We start from the raw sequence: 15,630 nt of genomic DNA, 5'->3' as shown, positions 1-15,630 counted from the left end.
ACCTCTTTGACAATGACATTCAAGAACTTCAGACTGTTCACTAAGATAGAATATTTGATCCATGTTTCTGATTACATGAGACTATGACAATATTGTATTATCATATTTACTGTCAAAATCTGTGTTTCACTTTAGAAAACTCTCCATAGTGTTTGTACCTGGGACTCACAGATGGTGCAGGCAAATTGTCTTGCAGCGGCTTGCGTCACCATGTTTCCCAAATAAACTCAACTAATTTCCCCATGTGGTGATTAAGTATGTACAATGAAATAATTTGGTGTTCCTTCGCAACCAATTATGTACACTTTGGAGTCGCGAGTGGCAACATGAGAGAGACACAAATTAGCTGCCATTTGTAACATTTATCCTTCCTGGATATCAGAAGCCAAATCAAAGCAATTATGGCCCGAGCGTGTCTACTTTGGAGTTTACCAAGTTCATTACGCAAATTAACTTCCTAATTAGCTTTTGGCTTCATACACACTTTCATCCGCTTTTTTAGGGTGCTTTTAAGCAATGGCCGGCACACAAGAGCCCAAACAAAGCTGTGTGTAAATACAACAGGGGCAGCAGAGTGGGCCACTTACAAATCAGACCTAATCAAAATCCCAGCATGAACCGAGGGACACTTAGCATGCGATGGCTGGAATACTGGGACAAGTCTAAAAGACTCCAGGAGGTTTTGCTCTAACAGAAATGATGCACATAATTGACTTCAGTTTTAATATACTAAAGAGCTCGGGAAAATTAAGAGAAAAAAATATTTCATTTCAGTTTGTTTGTATTTGACACGTGTGCAGGTGCAACCAGAAGAAATGACCTTCACTTTCAGTAGCTAAATGGATTTTTCTTGATCAAGAACTCCGCCTGGAATGAGACAAACCAAAAGAGAGGACCATGATCAAAATCAAGTGAAGCCAGATGATGAGAATTAGGTGATAAGCAGCGCTGAGGGTAATACCAGGAAGTCCACAGGGTCCTGTGGTTGGACTGTGCAGCATTGGATCAAGCCCTGGGTCAGAGTGGGCATGACGTGCTCCATCAGGTAGTTCCTCATAGGGACGGAGTGGGCCTCCAGCAGCTCCTCTTCCTTCTGCCTCACCTCCTCCAAACCCCGAGTCTGAAACACTCACACACACACACACACACACACACACACACACACACACACACACACACACACACACACACACACACACACACATACACATACTGTAATGCATCACACTGAATCTACGAACCTATCAAACACCGTTCTCTATCAAACTCTAACACTTAAAGGATACACTGGTTTAGTAGAACTTGAGTTTTAATTTTGTTTGGTAATAATAACATTAGTAATAATAACATTGCAGTTTAGCCAAATTATCTAATCCACTCACTTTCATACAGGGAAGTATAAAAGTGAGCGCACCTGAAATGTTGCTCAGTGCACAGGAAAACTGTGTAAACACATCTGCAGTAAGTAAAGAGAAGAATGTCAAAGTTGAAGCGGTGAGTTGGTCTGTAAACTGTGATGGATATTTAAAATGGATATTTAAATCATTTTGGGTAATCATTTTACCTTTCAGCTTTTTTTTTTCTTCAATACTTTAATCTGGGTCTGGGTTTACAACCAGTCTGATTGATCTGACTGCTTTTACTTTGGTGAGTACAATGTTATCATATCTGATAGAAATGAGCACATTTTGTGAAAAGCACCAATTGTCAACACTACAGTACCGCTCGCAATATTGACATCAAGGTATCTGGTCAAGAATATTGTAATATTTGATTTTCTCCATATCCATATCGCCCAGCCCTAACATCAAGTGTGATATGAAATGTTACACTTCTTTTTCCAATTTACAGTGTACTTTGTACAGAGGGCGAGACATACCAAAACCATATTAGAAAACAGTCTTATGTGTAATAGACCTTTGTGATGACAGCAGATGTGCTTGATAGTTGATTTGTGAAGCATCACATATCCTTCTCCAAACAACAACCAAACCACAGCTCTCCCCCCAGTACCTACCCACTCCTCCCAGTGTGCAGCCCTGTATTTGGCCTCCGCTGCCTCCCTCCTCTCCTCCTCTGCCTTTTCCTGGGCCTCTCTTCTAATCTTCTCCTCAGCCTTCCTCCTCTCCACTTCCTCCACCTCTTGGCTGCTTGGGCCGTAGTTCCTGGGCTTGCCCACCGTGTCGAAGATCTTCTGCATCAGCAGCAGGCAGTCAGGTTCATTGCTACTAGTGATCTCTGGAGAGGATGGCAGGGAACACAGTAAAGTTTGACAATATGATGAAAATATCCGTCAGCGATAGGCTGAATCTATGGCAAATTCACTCACTGCCGACTTGAATACATTTTTCATTTGGGCCTCATCTAGCCCGTAAAGGGACATTGGGAATTTTTTTTTTCTTCTGTTGCGCACAAGAAACCAATCTCAGTACCAGTCAGAATGGCTGCAGAGGAGGAGGTATTCATCTTCCTGAAAACGCAACAAAATGTACCTGACAGTGGCATCAAGAAACTTAAAGATGACAAGGCAACTGTTAACTGATTAACTGAACATTAACTTTCGGCCACATAACGTTATCAGTACTTGGATTGGTTTCTCGTGAGCGTGAGATACTTTCACATTCTCACCAGAAAGTTTCTCGTGCGACCATAAAGTATCTTGTGCGCACAAGAAAAATTCCCCATTTCCCTTTGGGGCCTCTGTACTCATCAGTATTCAAGGTGTCAAAAATATACAGCACTATTTGTGGTGAATGCTGAACATACAGCTTAACCAATGAACCCTTCTTTACTACAGGTATATCATGCTTCATGGATTACCCAGGCACAGAGGGGTGATGTCCAGCTCATCAAAGTAGTTTACAACAGTGTCATCTTCCGCGTTGTTCTCTCTGTATCTGGCCAGTCGTCGCAGGAAGTGCTCCTGATTGTAGTTGTGCTCCTGTACCTGCCTCTCAGGCAGGTTCATCACCCGATCCTTCAGGAAGGCATCCGACGCATCCAGGCACAACACAAACTCTGTGTGGCACACACAGGCAAACCATTACAGATACTACAACACTCAGGCCTTTTTAGAAATATCCCTATGGTCTTGCATTGCCAGATCCTCCTCCGCAGCGCTGCAGAGAAAGGTCTGGCTAGTCGACACAGCATTCTATGATGGGAGAAAAACGTGCCTTGGTTTATTAGCGTTTCTTTAAACCAATCACAATCGTCTTGGGCGGCTGCAAAATAGCCTCGGGAAGGAACTTGTTTTGGTGGAACATGAGTACGTTCAAAAGTAGTTTTAGTCGTGCGAGAGAAAACTCCGATTGGACAGATAGTCTAGCTAGCTGTCTGGATTTACCCTGCAGAGATCTGAGGAGCAGTTAACCATAGTCCTCACAAATCCACCGGAGTGTAGAACGCCAACACAGAGACAGAGGAAGGGGACGGACATCCGGCCGCAAATGAGGGACATCCGGCGGAATCCTGAACAATCCCGGAAGTGGAACGTCGTCGATCTAGACTAATATCCCTATGGACATTTTTTTTTGATTATTGAAAACTCGTTGCAATTTGCTCATTGTTTAGAGTGCAATATTTGTAGTTTGTCCTTGTGAAGGTCTACAAGTATGCTTAAATAACATTCAACTGTGACTTTCTCCATGGTAAATACCTGGCATGATCTTCTTGCTGTATGACGACATCTGGGATGTTCCATCTTCTGATTCATGATCTTCAGCTGAAAAAGAAATAAAAAGAAAACATACAGATGTATGTACATATAGTATTCATCCATGTTTTACTGAGTATGCAGAAGTGCAGCTACTATGCTACAGTATGTGTCCGTGTCTCACCATAGAAGAGCTCTTTGGCTTGTTCATATGTCTTGGGAAAGCCGTCGAGAACAAAACCCTGGTTTCTGCATGGGTTAGACATCAGCTTGTCCTTCACCACTTTCACCAACAGCTGATCTTCCAAAAGACCTAATGGACAAAGAAATTGACATATTGTGGCAAAAAAATATATCTTAAAGGGACATTCCAATGATTTAATACCATAAAGTTGGAGGACCTGTGAAAGACAGATTAAAAAAAAGAATGGTCAACCCCAATGTAACCGTGTTTATTACATTATTGGTCATCACAGCCGATGCCAAAGACCATCCCTGAATCAAGTCTGGTGGGCTTGTTATTTACATTTGTCAGGTACATATTTTATCACTATTTCGGAAATATCCTTATTATAATCCTTTGATTTAGTAAATATTGGAGTAAACAGCACCGAACGGACGAAGATTAGTCATTATTTTCACATGTGCGTAAAACATACCCTCACACGGATTATTTCGTTATTGATTCTAAGCTGATCTCAAATGTATTGCAAACAAAATACCAGGGAATCTTGATTTCAGATCACAATCCCCTTACCATGTCTCTTAAGTTGTCCTTACACGAGTATATGGATGAGTTTTTTTCAGGTAATGATAACAGTGCTATTTCGATTCTATTTTGTGGGAATATTTTAAAGCAGTTGTAGGAGGCAAAACTAATTGCTTGTGAAGCTCTTGTAAAAAAAAAAAAAAAAAGGTGTAAACAGCTCGCCGAAAGAGAGGTACAGCTTTGTGCAGCAGAGAGGATCTGAACATCTTCTTTGTCAATGAAAGATCTCTACTGTATCATGAAATTAAAGAACAAATATAATATCTTCAGTCTTAGCAAATACTTAAATTGAGACAGAAGCAGTTTGAATTAAATGATCAACCAGGCAAATTATTGGCCAGGCAAGCCTATTTTTAAAATGAAGTCTTCCTCTGGGAATATTTTAGCTAATCCTTAATATATAAATACTTTAGAGAACTCTATGCAAATGTATATATATCTAACTGCAATGCATCTGATGATGATATGATCATTTTTCAGATTCAGGTAAATACCCAAACTAAGTGAATCTGCTAAGGTTGATCCAGACTCTAATTTCACTGAGACTTTAAAGAGGCAATGAAATCACTTCAGAATGGTAAGGCCACGGGCCCAGATAGATTCGGAGCAGAGTATTTTAAATTCTATTGTGATTTCATCGCCCCCTTGCTATTCAGAATAATAAGTCGTAAATGTTACTGTATGCCCTTGATCATCTGATGGGAGGGGCTGGACAGAGAGGGGAGAGGGAGAGAGGTCTCACTCTACTTCACATTCTTCCGTTATTTTCCTTTCTACCTACTGCAGCTTTAAAACAAAAATACCGTGCGAAATGGGATTATAATCCCCCAAATCCAACAGTCTCTGACTGGCTCCCTTTTCTTCACTATGGTGTGAGCGTTTTGCTCCGCCTGACGTCTCTCTTCTGCACTGCTTTCTTCAAACTGACACTGAAGATAAAGGAAGGGGATGAATGCTGACATGAACCAAGGACTAATCAGTGAGAAGGACAGACAAAGTGGGTGTTTCTAGAAGTGTATGCAAGTAGTAGCGGGCAAGTAAACCCTGGTTGTCACAGTGTGTACCTCCGTGTTGCTCCATACTCTCCTTCAGGCTGTTCAGCTGCTCGTGGGCCTCTGCTGCAAAGTCATCATTGTATGCATCTGGATCAGCATTCTTCACAGTATCTTCCTAGAAATGGGGAATTGAAATGGAATTGTAAGGACATTAAAAGACATGTACAGGTCAGGAAATGTATGTATGTCTCTTTGTGCATGTGTATTTGTGTGCCTTAGGAGAAGCTCACCAGTTGTGCGATGGTTTCAGAGATGGTCTCCTTCAGTGTGATGTGATGGAGTTTATAGTAACGACAGATCTGTTTGGACACTGTGCTCTTTCCCACCGCAGGAGGACCCAGTACACACAGGCGGATGGGCTGCAGGGAACACACTTAATTATCGTGTACAACTTAATGAGAACCAAGACAACTGTCATCAGGGTGCTATTTGCTGGGGGTATGCGTGGGATTTCCCCCATTCTGGTCTACATATCCCTGCCTCTGCTGAATTATTTTTACAAAATGTATCCCCCCCCGCCCCCCCCAGAGTGATCATACTTCACCAATAGCCTAGACCATATTTTAATTAAATACCTAAATTAGAAGTATTTTAAACTGAGTAAAGCACTGTAACTGTAGTCTATAGTGCCATAGAACGATGAAATCCGAGCAGAAGTTGCTGGTTGTATTTAGCCGCTACAGAGCTCCGGGACGCCGGCTACCATCGGCAGTTGTTTAGCCGCCAACAGGTGACTGTGAGCCGGCATCAGGCCCCGCCAAATGACGCTCCTATCAGGGGCCGTGGTAGTGGAGTTTAGCCAGAAAAGGTGAGCTTCATTGCGGCCATGAATTAATTAATTTTAGGCACCAAAAACAACTAGTTAAGTTTAGGAAAAAGATCGTGATTAAAACACTCAAGTGTTGTGTTATATGTTGACACCAACTTGTGCTGTTTCATTTTGATTTTATTTTCCATTGGCTATTGAGTTGTGTTTTTGGCATGGCTGGCTGAGTGGCCTTATACCTATGGTATTGGAGGATGGGATTTTAATCTTGCATGTTTTGTTATGTTGTGCATGATCAAAATAACACCCCCCCCCCCCCCTGCTTTCTACACAAATCGCACCCTGACTGTCATTATAATTTTCAGACAAGAGTAGCAACTCTATACCTATGACGTTTTGTATAGTTCACCATTTCATTATGATTTACATTTTTTTTGTTTTGTTTTTTTAACACTAGTGTATTCTTTGGACAGGGACATGTTATTACTTTAGTACGTACCAGTAGTCCCCTGCTCTTCTGGTATTCCTCTACAATAAGCTCCATGTTCTCCACCAGACCAGACTCACACAGCCAGTTCATAGAGAACAGTTCCTTGACATGGACAGCCTCCATGCATAGGTTGACCAGCAAGGAATCAATTTCCATTACCTGTCAAGGGGAAATAACATGTCAATAGATCTTAAAAGGAATGAGTCAACATTTTGGGGAATAAGCTGATGCCCTATTGTTTCTGAGTGTGATGAAAAGATGGATATCAATATTATGTCCGTGTGTTCAGTACGCAGTCTGGACGTGGTTAGCCTTGCTTAGCTTAAGACTGAATCAACCAGCCCTGCTCTGTCCAAAAAGTTTAAAAATACACCTACGGGGCGGCCTCTAGCTCACTGTAGAGTGTGCGCCCCATGTAGGCTCAGTCCTTGCCAGTGGCCCGGGTTCGAATCCAACCCGAGGCCCTTTGCTCTATGTCATCCACCCTCATTTCCTGTCTCTATACAGCTGTTCTAAATACATGAAAAAGCCCTAAAAAAAAAGAAGAAGAAAAGTACACCTACCCAAGGGCGTAATTTTGGGTTTAATATTTTGAGCATATCAAACACTTAATTCCCTGCATTCTGGTGACATTTTCTGCAAGAATTTGTGCCTTTTTATACATCAAATTGCGGTGCAAATGTCTTTATAATGTCTTAAGTAAATCATTATTAGATATTTGGAGGGCAGGGTTGCACTGGCCAGTTTTGCTAAAGAAAAACATAAATTATACCTATGCACATACCAACACCTCTAAAGCTCACTAATTAATTTCTCTAGTTTAATCAGAAATACAAAAACAACAAATTGTGGTTTTTGGGCTGGAACTATTTTATTAAGAACAGCAGTTTATCATCTGCCAGGAAACTCTCTGCAGCACCTCTTGCTGTAGGACGGGTTGCCAGATTTGGTCAGAGACCACAGGTTTGGGATTTTTTTGTCTCTGTACAGACGCAACGACACCAAACCTGGCCATCTGGCTGTGATGACGAGACTCCAGGAAGCTGCACACAATCACTGCACTCAGCTGTCATTTTTACATTTCCTTTACTGTACAGATTAAACACACCAGATATAATGTCGATTCAGTAACTTTAGAGTTGTTGGTGGGTGTATTTTTGACTTTGAACAGAGCCAGGTTTTCCGTAACACTGCTTCAAGTCTTAATGCTAAGCTAAACTATCCGTGTCCTGATTTCAGCAACACGCAAACATGAGATATATACATATATATATATATATATATATATACTTATTTATTTATATACATCCATCCATCTTCTCGTCTCACTCTCAGAAAGAAAGCAAATAAGTGTGTTTCTAAAAATCCTGCACTATGTTCTTAAGGCTCTGGAAATTTTGAGCTGGGAGGAAGTCAGCCTTCATTTCAAGTTCAATAGCAATACTGGAGCAAGATCATGAATATTTCAGCCATGCAACACACATAAAAACAAACCTGAGCATACCTCCTGAGCATTGCAGTAAAGTAATTGTCATTTAAAGAGGTACAACATACACTCAGGTCCTGTGTGAGGAAGGCTTCCTCAAATGGCCTTTTCTGGATCTTCCCTGGTCCAAGTACAGAGGCAATTGCCTGGTGGACAGAGAACTCACATATCATTTTATCCGTATGTAGGAAACATACTGTATCAAGCATTTATATAAATATAGGTGAGTATACTGTATCACTGTGTCCCAAATATATTACAATAAAGTTCTAGACTGATCAGTTATTCTAACTGATTTAAAATTTAGTTTTTACATAACAGGCTCTATTACATTTTCAATCCTGTGATAGGACATGTGTCTTGAGTTGTAACAATTCCAAGTTTTGCTGTACAATCAATTGTCTACGATTAACAATATACTGTAAAGTTTGAAATAAATCCCAGGATACATCTTATGGGTATAGCACTGTCATGTGAGCCAGTTAATGGAATAACACAGATACACAGCCTATGAAGTAAACCACACCTCTTTATTATCATTAAAAAAAAATTCTAACTGTATCCCGTCCCCCCCTTGTCATTTTTGTTGCTATGACATGTAAACGGTCAAGTGCCAACAACTGACAATTGAAATAATAAAAATATATAGTCTGACCAATAATCACTTATATATTTACAATTTGGCATATCTAAACAAAATCTACAATTACCAGTCACACACATTAAGACCTTAGCTAATGTTAGCAATTAATTGTGGTTAAATAAAAAAACGGCGATTATGTAAAACAAAATTGACAATAATGTAATAATTGTTACAGGCGTACATGTGTCTAATTTAGACAAAAGATTTGTTGATCAGTTGGTACACACACCTTCACAATCTCCTCCATGGTATTGTTGGAAGAGTCCACAGCTAGCAGGTAATACTTCTTGGGCTGATGTTCAATCACATTCTGAATCACACTGTATCACAAAGAAATCATATTGTTTTTAGCATATAAATAATGACTTTATATCTCATGTCTATGTCATAAATCTAAGATGTAAAGTTGTATTTAACGCCTTTGTTGTTCAGAAGCTATTAAGAAGAATCATGCGGGTGTGTCCAACCTTGCCAGGTCAGTGACGTAAATCGTGGGGACGATGTTGTTGCCGTCTCCAAAAACAGGTATTTCATGTTCCTGTCCCAGCCATGATGTCTAATGATACAGATTAGTTCAATTAGTGACACGTGGGAAGCAAACTCACACTTTAACCACAGTTTGTAGTGTGAAATGTGTACTTAAAGCTATAGTATGTGACTATTTTGTATTAATAAACGTCCGTTACATTCAAGCCATTGCCAAATGAGTTGCTACAAAGATAAAGACTATCAGCTCCACAGCTTAAAATAGAAATGTATGAAACATGAATGGGGGTATCTGTAATGTACAAGTTTGTTTGCAAAAATAGCTAAGCCTAAGCTACTAACGTTACCATGGCAACTACCAGCAACGGGCGGAGTCTCCACGCTGCCTCCTGTTCATGCCCAGTATAGGAGAATGTTGATGAGATATTTTGGTTTGGGCTAAAAACACTTGTGTGCACAGAGATCGCTTTTGGCTCAACACTCTGCTAAAAAACCAAAACGTAGCGATGTAAATGTAGCCTCAGTGCATTTGTCCCCTACAGTTAGTATAGTTTGGAGCCGGCCAGACTCAGCCCTCGATTGGGTTTGAGTTATAAGGAACCAAGTGGATCTCCAATTCAGACTTTTGGTTTCAGTGATAAATAGTCAGACATATAAATGAGAACAGCAACAGTTGTTTTCAAAATCTCACCTTGAAAAAGAAGTGGAAGATCTGCTCTCCCATCCCGTACTGGAGTCCTGAGGCCACCACGTATGTCGAGAACAATGTCCTGTTCTAAAAGCAACATCCATGTGACAGAGCCATACGTATCAATCATACGTGTCACTCTTATACCAAATGTAAAGGAATTTAAAAACTCACAGTTTTGCCCATCTTGACCACCCTCCTCTCTAGGTCAATGTGTTGTACGAAGTTGGGATGTGCTCTTCTTTTCCTGAATTCCTCATCAGTGAAAGTGGCATCCTGTTACACAACACAGACAACAGAGGGATTCTACTTACAACAAAAGTATTCTTTATACTTATACTTAAAGGTCCCATGGCATGAAAATTTCTCTTTATGAGGTTTTTTAACACTAATGTGAGTTCCCCCAGCCTGCTTATGGTCCCCCAGTGGCTAGAAATGGCGATAGGTGTAAACCGAGCCCTGGGTATCCTGCTCTGCCTTTGAGAAAATGAAAGCTCAGAGGGGCCGATCTGGACTCTTCTCCTTATGAGGTCATAAGGAGCAAGGTTACCTCCCCTTTCTCTGCTTTGCCCGCCCAGAGAATTTGGCCCACGCATGAGAGAGAGAGAGACATCATGGGTTTCAAACGAGCTAAGTGGCAGTTGGTCAAGGCCACACCCCCAACCTCCACCTTGCCCCCCCCCCTCTCTCCTCCTCAATAGCTACAGACACAGAAATGGCACATACTAAGGTAAGCTCATTGTGGGACTGGCTCTAGTGGCTGTAATTCTGCACCAAGGCTGAATTTTGGGAAAGATACTTCAGATACAGTATTAGGGGACCACTAAGGCCTATATAAAAGAGACTTCAGATACAGTATTAGGGGACCACTAAGGTCTATATAAAAGAGACTCCAGATACAGTATTAGGGGACCACTAAGGCCTATATAAAAGAGACTTCAGATACAGTATTAGGGGACCACTAAGGCCTATATAAAAGAAACTTCAGATACAGTATTAGGGGACCACTAAGGCCTATATAAAAGAGACTTCAGATACAGTATTAGGGGACCACTAAGGCCTATATAAAAGAGACTTCAGATACAGTATTAGGGGACCACTTAGGCCTATATAAAAGAAACTTCAGATACAGTATTAGGGGACCACTAAGGCCTATATAAAAGAGACTTCAGATACAGTATTAGGGGACCACTAAGGCCTATATAAAAGAGACTTCAGATACAGTATTAAGGGACCACTAAGGTCTATATAAAAGAGACTTCAGATACAGTATTAGGGGACCACTAAGGCCTATATAAAAGAGCTCAGATACAGTATTAGGGGACCACTAAGGCCTATATAAAAGAAACTTTAGATACAGTATTAGGGGACCACTAAGGCCTATATATATAAAAAGAGACTTCAGATACAGTATTAGGGGACCACTAAGGTCTATATAAAAGAGACTTCAGATACAGTATTAGGGGACCACTAAGGCCTATATAAAAGAGACTTCAGATACAGTATTAGGGGACCACTAAGGCCTATATAAAAGAAACTTCAGATACAGTATTAGGGGAACACTAAGGCCTATATAAAAGAGACTTCAGATACAGTATTAGGGGACCACTAAGGCCTATATAAAAGAAACTTCAGATACAGTATTAGGGGACCACTAAGGCCTATATAAAAGAGACTTCAGATACAGTATTAGGGGACCACTAAGGCCTATATAAAAGGAACTTCAGATACAGTATTAGGGGACCACTAAGACCTATATAAAAGAGACTTCAGATACAGTATTAGGGGACCACTAAGGCCTATATAAAAGAAACTTCAGATACAGTATTAGGGGACCACTAAGGCCTATATAAAAGAGACTTCAGATACAGTATTAGGGGACCACTAAGGTCTATATAAAAGAGACTTCAGATACAGTATTAGGGGACCACTAAGGTCTATATAAAAGAGACTTCAGATACAGTATTAGGGGACCACTAAGGTCTATATAAAAGAGACTTCAGATACAGTATTAGGGGACCACTAAGGCCTATATGAAAGCATCCAAAGAGCACCATGTCATGGGACCTTTAAACATACATCTGATAGGACCAGAGTTAGTGAGTAAACAGAGTGGGGACATTGTAAAAATGAACAGTAATTAATTGGGTTACAGTAAAAACAAATGACATATTATGATAGATAAATGACACATAGCAGGTACTCACATGTATGAAGTTAAAAATGGCTCTAAAAATCACATAAAATAAAGAATAATTATAGCTAATATTGTTGACAGAAAATGAATAAATGTGTTTTACAATTTTGATAATCAATGTATTGTTGTTATCTAGTGTGAGGAATCAGATTTGTGGCTTTTCTCTGTTTAACACTGTATTACTGTAAGGTGAACATATTGGGGCTTTAAGGCTGTTGGTCAGAAAAGGGGTCAATTAAAGGAAAATACCCTGTGATGGGCAGTTTAGTTTTTATTATTTATTTTATACATGTTATAGACTACATAGTGCCTGCTGGGACTGGAGATAATAGCAAACTTTTAACCATCAGGAATACAATTAAAATTCATTAATGCCAATAGTTCCAGCTGGCCTATATTACAATATGTCACGAGGAATTAAAAAAAAAGGCCTCATGTTACACACAAAAATGACATGTTAGGCTAGCCAAAGGTGCTGTATGTGTCCACTTACAGGACTGAGTGGCTTGCTGCAGGCCCAGGTCATCACTGTGGAGACGAGGATGAACATCTTTGGTCCAGAAAAATGGCCCATTTCATTGTGGAGAGCTACAAACACAATACAAGAGGAGTCATTACCTGATTCATTAATTAAATTATTATTATTAATATTATTATATCTAATTATTTTCTAAAAATCCAATGCTTTCAGATTCTGTTAAGGTGTAAGCTGCAGCCAATCTCTACCTATTATTTGGTTAATAGACCCCTTTTTAAAGGTAATAAACCTAATAATAATAAATGGAGACATACTGTAGTTGAAAAGTTACATATTTTCAAAACTTATCTACAGATAAGATATTTAATGGCATCAGCAATGACATAAACCGAACAGAAATCACCTATTTGTATTAGACAGTCGTCTACAGACAGAGTTGGTACAACATGGTACGACATTAGACACAGATGTGGTTGATGGAACTTATGTTTTGATATTATTAGTGATTGTGGTAGTATTTCTGAGAACAGACGGATCGTCCCCAAAGGGACTGTATTTGTGAGCAACATTATGAAAAAATATTAATGTGACACTACAGGCAATTAAAAATAAGAGTAATGCACCATGCCAGCACCTCAAGTAATCATTACAGGACAGATAATATTGATTTCTGATTGAATATTAAACATCAAACCTATGTTAGCCTACATACTGTAAATGCAGTTGTAGACATTCAATAGAACAGGTGTAAACAGTGTTGAGAAAACTTAGAATGAACAGCCTGTAAAGCTATCAATCAGCCAATAGAGAAGTCCTTACCTGAAACAGCCCAGAGGGCTTCCTCCAGCTGATCAGCGTGCTGGCTAATGTTGTAGATGATAACATCACAGTCCATCAGCTTTGAAAGTAGCTCCTCCCTGTTCAGTTGCTTGCATAAGTACAAAACATCAAAAAGAAATGTCAGAATTCCTGGATTTAAGTTGACGGTTTACGGTGGCCCTGATGTGCAAACCATGACAGCAAATCACACAACCCAAAAGCAAATCCCACAACAAGATAGCAAATCGCACAACACAACAGCTAATCCCAAAACAGTATAAGTGAGCCTGAAACAGAAAGGATAGGTACATTTTGGACAATAATTCTCTTGCTGATTGGTTGTGTGGCACACAGTATATTTTGGGGTATTTGACACCATTATTTTTTTTATTTTTTTTATTGTAAGTATTATTTAATCCCAAATCCCCAGGGAACTACACTAGTATGACAGCCATTTCCTTTAACAAAGCACAATAGAAGATTAACACAATAGACAGACTAACATTACTTTACACATGTAAAAGTGCTTTGAAGACATTTACCCACCTGAAAGAAATAATAAAAAAATGGTCAGTCCAACTGATCTTCAGTGGCTGGGCCAAATCACGGTATGGTTCATTTTTGTATTTAATAATACATAAAATAAAAAATTAACAGTGTCAAATACCTCAAAATATACTATGTGTCACATAAGCAATATAATACGTACCTACCTTTTCCTTTTCAGTCTCACCAATGCCATCATGTTGTGGGATTTGCTGTCATGGTTTGCACTTCAGGGCCACCATAGTGATTACTATGTTCGTACTGATTTTGCACGAACCCGTGATGAGAATGCGTTGCAGTAGGCATAGTACACAACTATTGGACAGCTTTTGACTGATTAAGTACTTACTAAATACTCCTCCAGGACATATGGCCTGTTGTCGTCAGATTTGTCGAAAACTGTTCCAACAACGTGAAAAGCTGCTTCTCCGCCGCGGTTTGAGGTCTCCCTCTTCTCCTCTTCCTCGGTCTTTATCTCTCCATCAGAATCAACAGGTGCTTCGGCCACACATGTGCACAAAAACTGCAGAAAAGATAAATTCGTATACTCGTTTATTTTAACCAAAGTTGTGCACAAACGTGTTATCAGTGTGTGTGTGTGTGTGTGTGTGTGTGTGTGTGTGTGTGTGTGTGTGTGTGTGTGTGTGTGTGTGTGTGTGTGTGTGTGTGTGCTAACGTTAACGTTAGCGGCATTTCATCATCTTTAGCTACTCTACAACCCATGTAACGTTAACGTTAACGTTAACTGCAGTGCTGACTCACATTAACGTTAGCTACAGCGTAACTAACTTCATTCATATATTCCACACTGAAGTATATTTACCTTGGCAATATATTTTGAAGCGTATGAGTCTATGTTGTTGATAAAAACTTTTTTAGGTGACAGTTTGAGTTTCTCAATCCTCGGCTCCTCCATATTAGCCTGTCTACAGCAAGTGTTGTTGGTGTCCCGTTGCCATGGAGTTGGCCCTCTCGCGCCAGCGACACGAGCATCTTCGCGCAACAAAGTGCGGAAGTGTGGTGTCTGCACCTCTGCACCATATGTCAATGCTCTGCACTGGTAAATACGGTAAATACCATATGTATCTATGGTGTCTATGGTAAATACATAAATGTGGACTTAAGAAATAAAAGTCCCATGAAATAAATAAGAGAAGGAAATTGAACTAAATACATTTTTTTTAAGAATTAAAACCTATTTATTTATAAATGTATTGCCTCATTTATTTATTTCAGGATGTATTTTAAGATGCCTATGAAATACATCCTGAAATAAACAAATGAGGCTAAAATATAAATACAAGTCAATGTTATTCAATAAATACATAAATATGTGGATTCATGAAATAAGAGTGCCCTGAAATAAAGTAATAATTTAAAAGACGCCCATTTTTAAATAAGGACACATTCATTTATATATTTATTGCCTCATTTATTTATTTTGAGGATGTATGTCATCATAGGCATATTTCTGTATTTAATTATTTTTATTTATATTTATTTATATTAGAGAAAATCTCACATTTTGTAGTGAGGCTTTCACACACACAAA

The 15,630-nt window shown here is 39.5% G+C and overlaps 1 protein-coding gene across 1 annotated transcript; it reads right to left on the bottom strand.

The window, feature by feature from the left end:
* Nucleotides 1–260: 260 nt before the first annotated feature.
* ak7b (adenylate kinase 7b) lies at nucleotides 261–15,066 on the bottom strand. Its single transcript, XM_039785176.1, has 18 exons — nucleotides 14,902–15,066; nucleotides 14,428–14,601; nucleotides 13,533–13,641; nucleotides 12,729–12,823; nucleotides 10,213–10,314; nucleotides 10,042–10,125; nucleotides 9,332–9,420; nucleotides 9,094–9,184; nucleotides 8,290–8,367; nucleotides 6,745–6,894; nucleotides 5,710–5,838; nucleotides 5,489–5,594; nucleotides 3,840–3,968; nucleotides 3,659–3,724; nucleotides 2,821–3,018; nucleotides 2,018–2,238; nucleotides 962–1,120; nucleotides 261–867 (listed from the first exon to the last, which is right to left on the bottom strand). Exons 1-18 carry the CDS (start codon nucleotides 14,992–14,994, stop codon nucleotides 829–831), a joined length of 2,112 nt encoding a protein of 703 aa, XP_039641110.1. The 5' UTR covers nucleotides 14,995–15,066; the 3' UTR covers nucleotides 261–828.
* Nucleotides 15,067–15,630: the final 564 nt, after the last annotated feature.

Source organism: Perca fluviatilis, chromosome 20 (assembly GCF_010015445.1).
Source record: "Perca fluviatilis chromosome 20, GENO_Pfluv_1.0, whole genome shotgun sequence".
Taxonomy (NCBI): Eukaryota; Metazoa; Chordata; class Actinopteri; order Perciformes; family Percidae; genus Perca; species Perca fluviatilis.
The sequence above is the reverse complement of the archived record's forward strand: the minus strand, read 5'-3'. Positions and strand labels throughout refer to the sequence as shown.